The following is a 17005-nucleotide window of genomic DNA, read 5'->3' as shown; positions in this document are numbered from 1 at the left end:
TGACAAATGGCATAACTGAGCTGTAATATTTCATAATTTGTTTAATTGTGACAGTCACGATCAGGCAATCTCTCTTGCGTGATCAGATGGATATTCTATGGGCCCAAGCTCCAGTTCATATTTGTTCAGATTCAGTGCACTTCACAGATGAGTGCATTGAATTTCATGTTAATATTAAGTTAATGTGGATTCTTATTGTAATTCTGTAAGAGAATTTCTCCCTCGACTTCTTTTATTCTCTTAGATAAGAGGAGGCTTTTAAAAAACAATTTCTAAAATCATAATGATGCTGCTGCAGGTGGGGAGCCTGATGGACCTGGGTTTGTACCCAGCTCTGCTACTTACCTCCTGCGTAGCCCCAAGCCCGGAACTTGAGCCCCCTTGCGTGTCAGATTCTTCGTATTAAAGTGAATAAAATAGTACTAACCTCACAGGGCAACTCTTGGAATTAAATAAGTTAATATATTTAAAACTCTTCCAACTCTGCTTGGCAGGTATAAATTATCAATGAACGTTCGCTGGTATTTTGTGTATATTGCCTGGGTACTATTGTGGCTACCACTTACATAGAACTGGTCAACCCCGTGTGTTGTAACTGAGAATCTGCATCTCTGGGGAACAGAGAGCTGCCTTTCACCAGAAGCCTATACCATCTATTCAATGCTTCAGTCAGGAGGGTCCGGGCCAATTGCTACCGCTGCCTGAGCAATGGCAGAAGGTTCCATAGGTTCTTCGTGTTGAATAAAGAACGAGGAAGGGCCAGAGGGCACCAGCACCCTCATGTGATTGGCAAGCATTCATTGAGCACCTGTTGAAGCCTAGAAATTGTGTGAAGGGCAAAGAACACAAATGAAAATAGAGTCACTGCCCTCTTGAAACACATGGTCTGATAAGAAAATAGATGCAAGACAATTGCTGATATGGCAAAATTCAAAATCCAACATGGTAGCCCAGAAGAGAATTTCTGATGTTCTTTGGAAGTTACCCACACAAGGACACAAGCATCAGTTTCTAAGATGGGGAAACTTATGTCTTCCTTGAAGCAGTAAAGTGATGAATGATAGCTGGAAATCAAGAATTATAATTCACCGTTGATTATAACTTACAGTTGTACCACACTCACTTTTGTTTTAAGCTTCATAGTACCTCCAAGAGAGGACAGCATTGACAATCTCATTTATAACCAAGAAAATACAGGCTCAGAAAATGTAGGCCCTGTGACCAAAACCACAGTCTGAGAAAGTCATAAAGTGGGGATGGAAACCTGGGTCCACACTGCACTCTGTAAGCTGCAGTAACCAGCCCAATAATCCTGTTTAATTACAAACAGATAAGAAGTAGAATTTCACATTAAAGCCTAGATGATGTGATGTCTTAAATTATGTCCTTATTGCCTATGTTAGATATCTGATGGTTTTAATGATTGTTAAACATCACAGATTTTCTAACTCAGACAACTGTTCTTTGACATGGAAGGGGAGGAGGGAAGGCTGCTTTGTTTGTGATAATATAAAACAGCCAACTGGCATTTTCTTTCCCCAGCTTATTCAAAAATTGACGGATGTTGCTGAAGAATGTCAGAATAATCAGTTAAAGAAGCTCAAGGAAATCTGTGAGAAGTAAGCCTTCCACTCTCATTACAATGGATTTGTGTAGGTAAACATATTAAACCCAAATTGCTATTTGATTTGTCATTTTTTCCCTTTTACTTCCATTTTGCCTTCAGAGAGAAGAAGGAATTAAAGAAGAAAATGGATAAAAAGAGACAGGAGAAGATAACAGAAGCTAAATCCAAAGACAAAAGCCAGATGGAGGAGTGAGTAGAAGGAACACCTTTCCTTTCCCACCTTTTACCTGGGGATTAATTTCTTTTCTACCAGAGTAACAGCTGTTTAACTATACAAAGATCCTACTGTGAAATTCTCCTCTAATTAGCCTTTCCAAAGATCCCTTTCCTAAGGTTTTTAACAGTGAACTCAAAGAGCAGCTCAGTAAAGGATTGAGGTGCACACAGGACCTTTAGGTAAAGGCTTAGTTAAGACCTTCCCTAAGGGAAAAGCTAGATCTTCTCTTCAGATCTTGTCAACCTTCCCTTCCTGGCATTTAGTGAAAACAGAGCTCGAGCCTTGGGTGGAACCTGACCTTTGTTCAGAGCTGGTGGATGATACCTGCCTTGCGGCAGGAGGGAGGATGTTAAGAGTTCTGTAAACTGACATCTGGAAGGCTGACGTTCCCATGTTGGTCGATGATGAGTGAGTTCCTTTCGTGATCGCTTTGTCATTTGCTTTCAGGGAAAAGACAGAGATGATCCGGTCATACATTCAGGAGGTGGTGCAGTACATCAAGAGGGTATGTCCTGTCAATTAACCTCTCACTCCTTTGCCAACCAAGTATGGGCCTGTGATAAGTACTGTGTGAGCCTCTGGAGAGAAATGCCACGCTTTGTTCCAACCATTTATCACCAGCACCCAGCAGAGCTGTTCCCCAGAGCCGGCAGTCTGTCATCAGTGTTTCTGCAGCTTTAATTGCAAACCTCTATATAAAAAGGTTCATCTAAAGATAGACGTTAAGAATCATTTCCAAAGTCAGGAACCCCAAAACATAATGTCAGTGGGAGTTTTCCCAGAAGAACCTTTAATTTTCACCAGCAATAGAGAAGGTAGCAACTTCCAAAGGCACTTAGATTATTTTTTAAATTGGTACAACGGCAATTTTCAAACATTAACAAAAATTTGAGAATGGTATAATCCACTGATCGCGTGACTCCCACCCTCTATGTGCCCATTACTCAGCTCCAACACTAACAGACAGTCCCCTACATTTACTATAAGGCCAGTTCTTGATGAGGATATGGAATAATTAAATGTATGTCCTAGACCTGAAAGCTTTTCACTTTTTCTGAAAGTGTTCACTTGAACGTTTGAATGAAAATGACTTTCTCTGTAACTTTCTTATAGTTAGAAGAGGCACAAAGTAAACGGCAAGAAAAACTCGTAGAGAAACACAAAGAGATCCGGCAGCAGATCCTGGACGAAAAGCCCAAGGTAAACAGAACTGAATAATAATACCCAGGAACTTCACTGCCTTTCCATTTAATTAGAATAAAACCTCCCTAGCTCACGCACCTCTCACAGTCTCAGACCAGTTCTTGCATGTGAAACTCCTGTATCTTTCTCAATGATGCTAAAATCTTTATAGCAATATTCAGAAAGCACTTATCATCACTGGTCAGCCTTCAAAACTGCAACTGCACTAAACCCAGATCCTGAGATTTGGTTTCAGTTGGTCTAGGACGTGGTCAGGCATAGATGTTTTTAAAGCACACCCGCGACCCTCCCACTCCCTGCCACCTCCATCCCTGGGTAGAGAGAATTAGAGAAATTAGCCAAGTCTCTCCAGTTCTAAATAGATGATGTAATATTGTAATGGCAGACTCTGTCCAGCAGAGGCTGTCTTACACCAAAATCACCCTGGTTTTTAATCTCACAAAATACTCTCATAAACCAGAAAAAAAAATTTTTTCCCCTGTAATAATAATTTTGTTGGCCTCCACTTTAAAATTACCTTATGCTTGTTCAGTTAAAATCTTGTTTCATGGCTCTTAACTTTAAATGAACTGAATTATCTATAAATCAAATATTTCCAGTTTAGCAAAATCTCAGTTTTAGATCATTCCATCCATTTTGATTCATCATTGAATATTCTCCTGTTTGTGGAAAACGTGCTTTTCAGTTTTTCTGTTTTCCCATCTGCAGGTTAAAATACCTACTTTAAAAGACACTGCTATTACTTAGAAGTACTTTTTAAACCTGCAAAGATCAAGTTGTTTTATTACAGAGTCCATTCATCAGTTTACTTCTTATAGATATCTTGTGGCTAGTTTAAAATATATTTTGTGGTTATTTCTTCACTTCTTCTTTCATATTTATTGGGCAGAACATTATTTAATATTTTTAACTCAAAGTTTTTAGGCTCGGCAATATAGATTCTCCAAAAGTAATGAAATTAAAAGAATAATTACTGAGCTATGCTGTTAATTTTTATTTACATAAAATGTATATATAAACATACAATTTAAATATTCTTAGCCATGCTTTCAGGTTGATTATTCATTAGTAAGTTGGAATACTGTTTAATATAATTTAATATAATGGAATATTTTCCATTTAGGATTGATCTTTTAAAGATGCTCAAATGTTTGAAGCAAAAAATTCAGGTCCAACTGAAACTTTAGAAATACCTTAACAATAATTCATTCCTGGTGATATATTCAAATACATACATTTTTCAGTCCAGGCTGTCTGAATTCAGATTTGTGATTATTTTGCACACTGGTATGATCTGCTTCTCTTATGGTTGATATTTCATTAGCCAGTTTTTATATTTCTAAAAAATCTCTCTTGAAAATTTTATTCCCACAAAGTTTTATTTTGCTTTGTTTTCATTTTTGTCCTAAAATATCAACTCCTTTACTCATATATAAAATGCAGTCACAAATGTGTTTAAATTATATGTCTCAGTATAAATCACCCTACAAAGATTTTGTGTTACCGCTCCACGTCATCATGATTAACATCAACTTTAGTAGTAAATTTCTTCAATGGATATAACCAAACATTAGCAGAACTAATAACTGTTGGATAATTTATCAGGTTACATTCAGCAGCAACTTTATAGAAAACCCAAAAAACTGGCTTAAGCAATAGTAGAATTTAGTCAGCCACATTACTGGAAGTTCAGAGGTATAGAAATTTGAAGAATGGTTCAATAGTGGCTCAGCAGCTTCATGAAGAATCAGAGTGTTTTCAGAATTTCCATCATGTTATCTCAGTTTGTTGCCTTTCTTTCCCAGGCTGTAAACTCAGTCACAAGGTGGCTGCCACAGCTCCATGCATCACAACCACACATAAAACAATTCAGAGGCAGAAAAGGGAATGTTTTCATCTTGTAACCCTTTATAGGTTTAAGGAAAACTTTCCTAAATCTCCCCACTATGCCTTCCCTCATTGGCTAGAATTCTGTCATATGACCATTCCTGAACCAGGCACGATCATGAGAGTGTAATCTTCATGATTGGCTTAGAGTGATTAACATTCACTCAAATGGTGGAGGGAGTTCAGCTTCTCCTCAGCTCTGTGGTCACCAGGTATCTAAAAAACTGATGTTTTCTTATCAAAGAAATAGAAGAGATATAACAGTTGGGTAGGTAATTAACAGTGTGTGCCCTCCCATGTGTATGATTTTCCATTTCTTTTTTGGCCCCTTAGACAGAGACCTGAAGTGCTTCCATGAATTTTTAGGAGTTCTGTTGCCTTTCTGTTTGACTGTAAATAGGTACCACAATGATTTCTCTTTGCTTTTCATCCGTAAGGTTGCTCTTATAACCATCTTGTTGTATCTGGATTTGAAGATTGTTGGTCCCATGTCAAACTAAAGCGTAATTAAGAGGTATTCTTCAGGGCCTGAAAATGTTGTGCTTTGGAACCATGAACTTTAATAATATAATAAGAAACCATGTCTGTTATTATTGTAGGACACAGTGGCTAATAAAGGCAAATGACTGTGACAAGAAGGAACTATGACAAACAGTGGAATCAAACAATGAGATCAAGTGGAGGTCGTGTGGAGAAAGACCAAAGCACAGAACAGCAAATGTGTGGGCAAGTGAAAGGCCAGGCCAGCAAAACAGTCATCCATGCTCCTGTAATTACTGGATGTGGACCAGAAATAGAATAACATTGCCTCTGAAATAATCCCTCTTTGCATCCAGTATCGGAATGGCCATTGAAGCCTGGTGCAGAGAGGAGGGAAATTAACAAGAGTAGAAGCAAAGTAGGAAGAGGGGCCGCTCAAGGAAATGCGACTGACCGGCAGTAGGTGTAAGAGAGGTTGACTGACTGAGTTCCATTAAGGGTGATTTTCTGACATAGAGAAATTTATGAACCATTCCATCACTCAGTGTTGGACAAGGAAATCGGGTGGACCCTATAGTAGGTAATATCAGAGAGAGTTGCAGTCTTCTTATGAAGCAGAAAGCACGCCAAACTTTGCCAGAAGTTGCCGAGGGGAATAAAGTTCCTCCTTCAAGTATTTTTTTTAGGTGGGAATAAGCAGTTTTCAGACTAGAAACCAAGAAAGGCTTATCTTTCACTTACAGCAAAAATATGCACAACATAGCTTTAAATGTCTTGCCATTCATCGGTTTCGTTCACCTTACTGTCAATTATAATCATTTACTTCCTCTCCATCCACTAATTCTAACTAATGTGATAATGTGTTTTATGTTCCTAACCTCCTCTTAAACAAGGAGGAAACTCCTTGTGTCACTGTTTGGGGTTGTTCTGAACCCCAGTCACAATCTAGGTGATTTTCCGATTTTCCAAGCATTGGGTAACCAAATAACTCCTTTAAAAGTGAAAAAAAAAGTTTTTTTTAACCAAAGACATTTGAAAATTCAGTTGCTGCAAGACAACAGTTCTTCAGTGGCAAGGAGTTCTGGCTAGATTTAGAGCAAGTTAACAGATGTAGGTTCATGGGAAGTGTAGCTTTTTGACTCAACCATGTACTTATGATCAGCTCAAGTTCCAAACAGTTTTACCATCATGCAACAGAACAGAACCATGTGCCTCAATCAAAACCAGGTTAAAAATCCATTTCATTTCCACATATGGACCAAGAGCTTCCATCCTGCCGGTCTCTATTTGTAAGGGGACCAAATTTGGCCAGCCACAGTCTGAAAGTTTATTTTAGATTGTTCCACTTTGTGACACACGTAGAGTCCATTTTTTTGCCCCAGTCAAAAAGAGATTCAGTGAGTCTATTCGTTTTGTATGTAATATTTGAGGGTCTTGAGGAAATTGGAAGTAGGTGATCCCCAGAGGCAACCTATACAATAGATAAATATTTTGGCCCTCCGTTTGACATGAAATTATGTTGTACATCCCTTCACATAAGTCCCACTGAAATGTATTAAGTTCTTAAAAGAGAATACTCAGCTTCTTTTCAGTAGACTTCCAAATTCTGGAGAAATGTCAGTTGCACGTTTCCTAGCAGTGAGATAATCTGATTCAGTCCCTGAGTGTATTCTGTTCTTAGCTTTGTTCAAAGTGGGTCTTACTCTGAAGTCTAAAGCTTCAGAGTTCTTAAGATGAATGCATTACACCCTCACCAGTCTTTCAACTGAGTGACATAATTGGTTTCCTTGGGATTTCCATACCTGGGTTTGCCAAAGCCAACAGGAAAGGGTTTATGTGTAGAGAAGGTTGTTTGAAACAACTCAAGGACCAACCTGCCAGAGCAGAGAAACCACACCTTTTGTGACTGTGCTCGACTCCGAGCTGATTCATTTAAGAAGGACCTTCTGCTCTTTCCCTGAACACATCAAAGAGATTTAGCATGCTGAAACATCGTTAAGCAGGAGTTGCACCCAATCTGCTGGGAACATTCCAATGTCTATCGATCACTTTGTAGCTGTTGGCCCTCATTACAATAAGAATCACCTTTTGAAGGGACTTTTTAATGAACCATCCCCATAACCTCATAAAACAGTCAATAAATGTGCAATTTACTTTTTCTCTGACACTTAATTTGTCTTTGATGCTTCTTAGAACACAGGTTTTCTGTTTTAATTTAGCTCAGCAGCAAGAGAGAATTCCAGGAAGCTCTGGGGCATTTTCATTTATACCCAAAGAACATTTCATCATGTAGCTACTGGCTTTTTTCCCTGCTCCACCAGGGGAATATAGACCGATGTTCCTCATTTCCTCTCTGACATCTTTGTGATGGCTGAGTGACTCATCCCCCTAAGAAGTTAGTCCTAACAGACCGACTGCTGGGCCTTCAGACAGAACCCTAAATGCAGCCTGTTCAGTCCTGCCTTCCCAGCGATCAGGGAAAAGAAGACTAACTTGGGGATTTAATGTACACGCTTCTTTCTGACACGACTCATCAGTGCTTCCTCTGACCCTCTGCTGCTTGCTGGGGAAAGTGCATTCTCCCCGCCAGCACACGGTGGACCTTCCCATACAAGCCAGAGTGCACACTGGCACTAACCTTCCATGTTTTACTCTTTGTCAAGTCTTGGCGCACTCACCCAGTGGTTCGTATTTTTGGTCTGTTGTGTAGAAGAAATTTCCTTTTCATTTTTATCAATGTGAAGAATTGCCTTTTTAATTTTTATTTTTTTGTACATCAATATCAGTGTATTTAATCAAATTAGCTATGTCTTTCAGTTCAATTTTATTTTACTCTTTTTTTTTAATTGAAGTATAGTTTATTTACAATGTTCTGTTAGTTCCTGGTCTACAGTATAGTGATTCAGTTGTGTGTGTGTGTGTGTGTGTATATGTGTGTGTGTGTGTGTGTATATATATATATATTCTTTTTCTTATTCTTTTTAATTATAAGCTACTATAAGGTATTGCATATAGTTCCCTGTGCTATACAGTAGGACCTTGTTGTTTATCTATTTTATATAGAGTAGTTAGTATCTGCAAATCTTGAACTCCCAATTTATCCCTTCCCACCCCCATTTCCCCTGGTAACCATAAGTTTGTTTTCTATGTCTGTGAGTCTATTTCTGTTTGTAAATAAGTTCATTTGTGTCAGTTTTTTTTTTCAGATTCCACATGTAAGAATCGCCTTAAAATATATATATATATATTTTTATATATATATGTATATTCATTATTTTCTTGAAAGTAAAACTTAGACACATTTACTCTTTTCAGGCAATCCTCAAACATGAAAGGTTTTTACCTCCCTTTGTCTCCTCTTAATTATTTCTGAAATTTACTTTAATTCTATAGGTTTCTAAACCCACATGACATTATTCTTCTGTGTTATACAGGCAATGTTCATTCAGATTTATCTTTCTATTCTTAGGTGAATATTCTTTCTTGCGTCTCAGTCTGTTCATTTGGGATCATCTTCTACCTCCTTTAAAAGTTCCTTTTATACAATCTGCTGATGGTAGAGTCTTTAGGTTTGTTTGTTTGTTTGTTTGTTTTCTTTTTGGTCTGAAAATGTCTTTATTGCAGCTTTATTCTGAAATGACGTTTTCACTGAGTATAGGATTTTAGGTTGGCAGCTCTTCCTTTGGGCACATTGAAGAGAAGATTCTGCTGTCCTCCGGCTTCTCTTCTTGTTGAGACATTAACTATCAGTGTAATTCTTTTGGTGATAACTTGTATTTTTCCTCCTTTGCTGGCATTTAGAACTTTTTCTTATGTTTTATGCAATTTTCCTATATTGTATCTAAATATGCATTGGAGGTGGCCGGGTGGATAACTTTCATCAGCTCTGTACAAACTTAGCTATCATGTCGGCAGAATGGCTTCCATTACGTTCTCCAAAAATGTCCTTCCATCACATTATTTAAAATAATGAGTCGTAAAATAAAATGAGCCTTCTTGTTCCATCTTCTCTCTCTCTTCAGTCTTTCCAGTATTTTGCATCTTTCTGTCTCTCTCTGCTGCCCTGTGGACAGTTTTCCTTCTGAGCCTTTTTCTAACTCACTAATTCTTTGTTTAGACAGCTGTTCTACTCATCCCTTGAGTTAATTACAGCTTTTGTATTTCACTTAATTCTGGACGTTCTGTTTGGTTTGTTTTCACATCTGCAATTTGGGCATCTGGGTTATTGTAGGGAAGGTTTCCTGTGAGATTCCTCACTCCTGGCCAGCCCCAGGCTTTCAATTTTGTCCCCACACCAGAAGGCTGTCAAAAGATGAATTCAAATTTGCCAGCATTCATGAAGGCCCCTCAGGGCCATAGCGCCTCCCCTGCTTACCACCTGCCTAGGTTTGATGTCCCTTGCAGTTTGGGCCTGATCATTCTTTAAATTTTGGTGATTCTTAGTTTCTTTAAAGAATGTAGTTTGAGTCTCAAATTCAGCTTTTCTGGTTGTTTTCAATGAGAATAATGGTTCAAGTAACCTAACCGGCCATTACCAGAAATAGAACATTCCCACAGAGCATTTCTAAGATGTTTGATTTAGCATGAGCTGGACATCATTTGAACATCTGTATCTGTCTGGGTTCAACTAGAGAAGCATAACCAATGGGAGACTCTGCGTGTGTGTGTGTGTGTGTGTGTGTGTGTGTTGCAGAGAACCGGCTCATGTAACTGTGGGCACTGGCCATGCAGCCGCCACAAGGCCATCTCTCCAGCTGATGATGGACCCTGGCAGGGAAGGTCACGGGTGGGCTTCGCAACTAGGATAACCTTCAGAAGGTGAAATTCTGCCACAGAGCTGAAACGCGCGCGCGCACATACACACACACACACCCCTACCTTTATACACTTAAGGGGAAGCTTAGCATGTTTAACCACTTGGGCATCAAAATAGATTTTGCCCTAGCTAATTATGCCACTGTATGGAAAATCTCATCTAAGTTAGTATCCAGCAGCAATTACCTATTTTGGGTGGCACAGAGAAATAGGAATGTGTTGTTTTCTAGCATTGGTTGAAAAGGATTGCACTAGGTTTTGGGAAATAACATAATGAGCTTGTTTCAATTCAGAAATTTTTATGAGGTCTTTGTTTTCGATGGAATAAAAAATAACCCTAGGACTTGCCAAATACCATGAAGCAGTTGGGGCATCTCTATGATCACTAAGGTGATAACTGTAGCTCAGCCACCCCTGCCAACACCACCACCATCTCTCACTCAGATGGGTGTTCCTGCTTCCTTGTGTGCCCACACATAATCAATTTCCAACATGGCAGCCAGCATCACGCTTTTAGAATGTAAATCAGATCCCTCCTCTCTTTAAGACCTTTCCATGGCTCCCATATTTCTCAGAAGAAGAGTCTACGAGGTCCAACATGACCTGGCCCCACTGGCTGCAGCCCCTCTTTGGTTCCTCATTGACCTACTCTCTGCTCAGGCCACCTGGGCTCCTTGCTGGGCCCCAGTGAGCCAGACCAGTGCCACCGCAGGCTATTGCATGGACTCATTCCTCTGCCCAGAATGTTCATTTTATCAAGTGTCTGCTTGGGCAACTCTCTCCTGTCTTTTAAGTCTATGCTCAAATCTCTCTTCTCAAAGAGGCCTTCCATGACCACTTGATTCAAGTTTACAACCTACTTTCACCACTCTCCCACCCCTGGCCTCTCCTCCCCCTTTCACTCTGCTCTACTTTCTGGTTTCTATAGCATGGATCGCCTCTCACTAGGTCACATACTTCTTTCTTAAGTGTGTCACTCTGTGTTGGTCCCTCCCCATTAGAATGTAAGCTCCACAAGGGCAGGGGCTTTGACTCTCTTGCTCACTGATGCTCTTGAGTTCCAGGCATCCAAGAACAATACCTGGCTCAGAGTTGGTGCTCAGTACATATTTTTTGAATAACTTATGTCGAGGGCAAATGAAACTAACTTTGTGTACTAAGAAATGTATAGCCATTAAGCCCAGACTCATTGGGCTGCTGTCAGTAGTTCAATGCAGTCTTGTCTCAGGTTTCCTGACAGTAGTAGGATTTTGTGGAGAACTTCTTAAAAGCAGTAGCTGTGATCATATGTGACATCTAATTCCTACAAAGGTAGGGAAGAACTAAAGAGAATTCAATTGCCAGTTCCATCACATTTGTGATGGAAAGTGTTGAAGTAGATAAAAGAATTGGAGGTTTTAAATCTCCATTCTCAAAGGCACTCCAAGGGAGTTCCCAGACCAGTCGTTTGAAACAGCAGATGACTTAGAAATCAATTTCAATGTCACAAAAATGACAGCCTCCCTTTTTTTCCCACACAGGGGGACGGTTCCTCCTCATTCTTGTCGGAAACTTGCCATGAGGATCCCTCTGTTTCCCCCAACTTTACTCCCCCCAACCCTCAAGCTCTCAAGTGGTGACCACCATCCTTCCAGCCAGGTAGGACAGGATGGGAGGGGTCGCTTTTGAGAGAAGGGCGGCGTGTGGCCGTCTGGTTTCCAGGCATCGTGGACGTGCTCCCTTGTTCTTAACCCTCTCTCTCTCTACAACCCCCTCTTTTTCCTGCTGTAGTTCTCAGCCACGCCGGCGAGGCACCTATCATCTTTACCTGCCTTCCTCTGGTACTTATCTCTGAGTCATTGTTCTCTCTCCTCCTGACATAAATTCTATTCTTCCATATTGTCTTCTCCTGTCTTCTGTTTCTCTATTTGCTAAACTGGCTTCCCTTTTGACCTTGATCTGTCTTACACTCTCACTATTATTTCCACTTTAGAAACATTTTTTTTTAAGTTCCTACTTCTCACAGCACTGGTTTCCCAGTCTTATTACCTTCAAATCCATGGGATTAAATTAACTCTCAGGGAGTTTTCTCCACACGCCACCCAGTTTGCCCTCCCTTTAAAACTCCAGCAAAGGTCATTGTATTCCTACATGGTATTTTGAGTTAAGGGGATAGCTCAGACTTTCCTGATTATCTTAAATCAAGGGGGCTCTTGAAAATACCTCATCAATAGAGATACTTGAGTCAAGGGCTGCTGGCTGGAGCAAACTGAAGCTCGAAAATTAAGGAGAACTTTAACTTGCTGGAGGAAATACGTGAAATCTATTGTATTCCTTGGCTAATAAGAAAACTGGACTATGCCATTCCAATGGGTGTGCCTTTCAGGGTGAAAAGAGGCTAATTACTGTGATTATAAAGAAAACAAACTTCTGATGTATTGAAGATGGAGTTCTAGTGAGAAGTGTGATGTTTTTGTCTTCAAGCACCTTTGATCTGTGAAGCAGGGCAGTTTAGAAACACGTTGAGGAATTAGTAAAAACAATAATCTTACTGAGGAAGAGGTTAAGTTCTTCCTTTTCCTCTACATCAGTTGCCACATACAGTGAAGCTCTAGCTCAGTGACTTTCGTTTTTAATGAGCACATGAATTACCTGGAGATGCTGTGAAAATGCGGATTCTGGTGCAAGAGGTCTGGATGGGACCTGGGATCTAGCTTCCAGGGGGATGGTCTTGCTGCCACACCTTCAGGGACCACCCCTAACTAGCACGCCCTCCTCCTCCTGGCTGGAGGACCTGGAAGGAAACGCTTTAAGCTGCCTTCACGGCAGCTTAAAGCTTTAATTTTTTTGGCCTCATCAAGAGCCTGACCCTTTGGTATCTTTTTATTTTGTACTGTTGACTGTGACAGGACAGCAGGAGAGGCAAGCTGCAACCTGGCTATGAATTCTGTCCATGTCCTCCCAGCAGTGACGTCCCCATGGTGACCTTGTGACAAAGCCCACGTCAGCAGGTGGGGTGGAGGAGGGGCGAGTAATATTGATTTCCCCAGGAAGATATCAGAGAGACCTTGAAAATGTCTTCCTCATGGGGCTATAAATTTTTCGCCTACCTTTTAAGCCGTAGATTATAAGCATCATTGGATTGTTTTCTGTGCACTTGATATTCGTGTCCTGGTATTTTTGAGAGTTATTGTGAAACCTTTAATACCCCAGGTAGAGTACTGAATTCTCTCCGAGGAGGTCAAATGACAGTGGAGCTCAGACACATGACTTGGGTTTTGTTTTTCAAAACAAATGCAATAGAGACACCAAAGTTTTGTCCCTGTGTTCTGTCAGGCTTCTGATGGCTGCTTCGCAACTTGAGTTCCCTTCAGAATGTCAAGTGAGCTTCCTGCTTAGCAAAAACAATTATTTTCAAAAGACACAGATATTCCCACAATACCTGGACATTTAAAAAAAATCTTTAATCACATAGTTAGTTTGGTCCCTTTGGCTTCCCACGTATAAAAAGGCAACATAAAAATAAACCAATTTCACACTTCCCATGGAAAAATAGGTCTCATTGCTAAAACAGAAAAAAAAATAATTACACTATTTTGTGTTTGAAAAAGAACAAAAAGTTCTTTTCCAGCAGTGTACGGAAAGTACATTTTGTACCAAGTTTAATATTTCCCCAGTGTTCCTTCCTCACCTTAAACATCCCCATTGATAGGCTAAAGCTGAAAACCAAAATGAATGAATAAAAAGTAATAGTACATAAAGCCATCACACATTTGCCAGAAAAGAATGAGTTTTTTACTGTAAGATTGATCCCAAGAACACTCGTCATATAAATACTCGAAATTTCACAGTTTTAAGTTTGTGAACGCAAACCTTCAGGGATGAAAAATATATTCCTTGTAACCAGCTAGAGATGAGTAGGTGAAACTGAGCGGGTTAATTGCACTTTTAACCCTGGTAACTTCCATTTTTTTTAAATCCATACAAATCACTGTAGAACAAGATTAAAAACAAACAAAAAAGGATGTTTGCTCATTGTTTGTGTGGATCAACCTTTAGGGAAAGAGCTTTTTGTAAAGTGCCCAATTTCTTAAAATGCCAGTGGTATAGCATTGGAAAATTATAAATTTACAACAAGCATTTGTTAAGTTCTTGCTTTATTCTAAGCTATGCCGATTTCAAGAGGGAGCAAAAACTCACAAAGGCTGCAGTTCCTACGTGCTTTAAAAAAGTAAAGAGCAATTCAAGGCCATAGAACTGTATTAAAAATTATTTTCCTGACATGGTGTTTTATTATATTATAATAATAAAATAATAAAAAATAATATAATAAATAATATAAATATAAATATAAAATATAAATAATAAAAAACCAAAAAACAACTAGTGTTGACTGAGCCCTCTCTATGATGCCAGTCACCTTCAAAGGACATCACATGTCTTAACTTCTTATTCCTGCCTTTGTGCAGCTGTGGAAACTACAGTTTAAAACTATTAATGAACTCTACTCAGATCATACAAGAGGTGCCAAACCTTGGAGACCCCATGTTTTGTGTCCTTCTGCTGTCTCAGGAAATCAGATATTTCTGTAAATGTCTGAGGCCGGGACTTTGTGATCTTGGTGTCAGAGGTGTGACGTCACTTTCTCACATTTCATGGACAGGCAAGTAATAAGGGTAGACCACCATGCCTCAGTGTACTCATCTGTGCAATGGAGAGCCAACCAGCCTCTCTGTGGAAGGAAGCCAGTCTCTGAGTGGTCAGAAGGGGTGGACACCCATCCCGTATAACAAACCCTGTTTTGTTTGCTGGTGACATATCCCAGCCTCCACAAGATCACCACCAAGTCTTGCCAGGGATTGAGCCCCCAAGCTGGCCACCACAGCAAGAGGGAATTAAACGCCATAGACAGGATGTTCAAGTTTCTCAAAAATCACTTTTTTTAAACAACTGTCTTGGAGAAGAACATCTCCCAGGACTAGATCTTAGAGAACTTCCAGCCCCATGAAAACGGGACTCACCAGGAAGGAAGCCTGTTCTTCTGTTTTGGATCAAGAGGATATGATTTCATTTTATTTTATTTTAATTTTTAAATTTTTTAAATTGAAGTATAGTCAGTTACAATGTGCCAGTTTCTGGTGTACGGCACAATGTCCCAGCCATCAGGAAGCCTGTCCCCGAGGGGTGGGCAGCCGTTTTCTGTGCTCATCACATCCAGCGAGAAAACGATGCTAAGTAGAGTGAGACATGGTGGAGCCCATACGAGTGGGTTTAAAGGATTTGACACAATCTTCTCCATCCATGGCTGCTGAGCGCTCACCGCTCCCATCTAAAGTGCATCGGGATCGAGGTCAGACCCCTCCCCTCCTCTCCACCTGGGCTTGCCTCCCCCTCCACTGTTCTCCGCGTCCAGGTTGCCCAGCTTACAGCTGGAGACAAGATGGGCTTGCTTCCTTTGAGATTTCCCTCTCTCCCTTCTCTCCACACTCTCCCCTCATACATCCTTCTCTTCCCCCAGCCCTAGAACAGCGTCCTCGTCAACGAACACCTGCTTCTCCCACTTGAAAAGTCACGTATTAGATGATGAGAAGGGAGCTGGAGTGGACCCTGGGCTCTGCACTGTGGTCTCTTTGTCTCTGCTAAGGAATTGTTTTTACAGCTTTCGTTGATTCATTTAAATACTCTTTACTCAGTCCCAGTATTTAGCCCTAAGGTTACCAGGAAATCCAAGGGAACCCCTTGGAAGAGCCGTATCTCCTTTTAGATTGTATTTAAGTCTCAGTTAAAGAACAGGAGGGGCTTCTCCAGAGCATGTGACCAAAGACCGCGTTCTCCTTTTGCTCTGGAGTCAAAGTGAGGTGAACTGCTTTGGGCTAAATTATGAAAGATTTAAGCAAGAAACCAAGAAAAGTTTCCAAGAAGTAGAATTTCTAAGTACCCAGAGATTCCTGAGGGTTATTATGTGTCTCTGAGGATCTTTGAATGTGGCAGCAGAGGCTGTCTGAAGGCAGAGAGCTGTGTATGACTTGAGTGACCACTTTATGATCTCCTTTAGTCCATGAAGAATACGGTTAATTAAACTCAGAAGTTTGCCACTAACATAATAGGTATGAGATCCAGAGAGTTCAGGGTGATGGAGGACTCATTAAATAGGGTTGCATAAAAATCATGCTGAAAGATTTAATGAGTCCGTAGGGTCAGTTACAGAACAATGGAGCATAGACGACCTAGAAAAAGTAAATTAGAATCAATATCATGTTTCTGAATTAACAACTATAGATTGCTATATGAACACTGGAGAGAAATTCTATAATTATATCTTCACGCGGCATGTTGGTGTCCTTATCCCAGGGCAAATGAAAATTGCTCAGCATTAGTTTACTTGTCAGCAATAAAAATAAGTTTTTAGATGTGTGTTTATTTCTGTGGTCTCTTGGAACCATGAATGCTTAAGTAGCTGAAACTAGGTAAATAGTGCTAACTTTTTTTCTTTTGTTAATTCAACAAATATTTATTGAATGCCACAGCATAGCAGGCACTAAGCTATGTGGTGGGAAAAGAAAACGATGCAAAAAGAGGCAACCTCACCCCGCTGCTCACCTCAAATGGCTTACAGTCTAGCGCAGCCCTGTCCAATAGAACTTTCCGCCGTGATAGAAATGTTCCATGTCTGATGGAATTGTCATCAGTCCAGTGCAGTTGCCACTAGCCACAGGTGGTTATTCAGTGTGTGGACGGTGATTGATCAGTGCAACTGAGGAATTGAAGATTCAATTTCATTTAAATCTGAGCATAAG

At 40.1% G+C, this 17005-nt stretch overlaps 1 protein-coding gene across 8 annotated transcripts in view; it reads left to right on the top strand.

The window, feature by feature from the left end:
- PLCB1 (phospholipase C beta 1) overlaps positions 1-17005 on the top strand; it is a 648190-nt gene that overhangs the window by 554089 nt on the left and 77096 nt on the right. For 4 of the 8 annotated variants that reach the window (XR_004313135.1, XM_032461845.1, XM_032461844.1 and 1 more), the window contains exons 28-32: positions 1543-1619; positions 1727-1816; positions 2292-2349; positions 2958-3044; positions 11750-11867. Coding sequence is in view for 7 of the 8 variants with exons in the window: in XM_032461845.1 (XP_032317736.1) it covers positions 1543-1619; positions 1727-1816; positions 2292-2349; positions 2958-3044; positions 11750-11848 (411 nt within the window). In the remaining variant the exon portion in view is untranslated. Of the gene's footprint in view, positions 1-1542; positions 1620-1726; positions 1817-2291; positions 2350-2957; positions 3045-5533; positions 6309-11749; positions 11868-17005 lie in introns of those variants that run through there. The other 4 variants (XM_032461843.1, XM_032461848.1, XM_032461849.1 and 1 more) reach the window with 2 other exon arrangements.

Source organism: Camelus ferus, chromosome 19 (genome assembly GCF_009834535.1).
Source record: "Camelus ferus isolate YT-003-E chromosome 19, BCGSAC_Cfer_1.0, whole genome shotgun sequence".
Taxonomy (NCBI): Eukaryota; Metazoa; Chordata; class Mammalia; order Artiodactyla; family Camelidae; genus Camelus; species Camelus ferus.
Note: the sequence above shows the minus strand (reverse complement) of the source record. Positions and strands in the feature narration are given on the sequence as shown.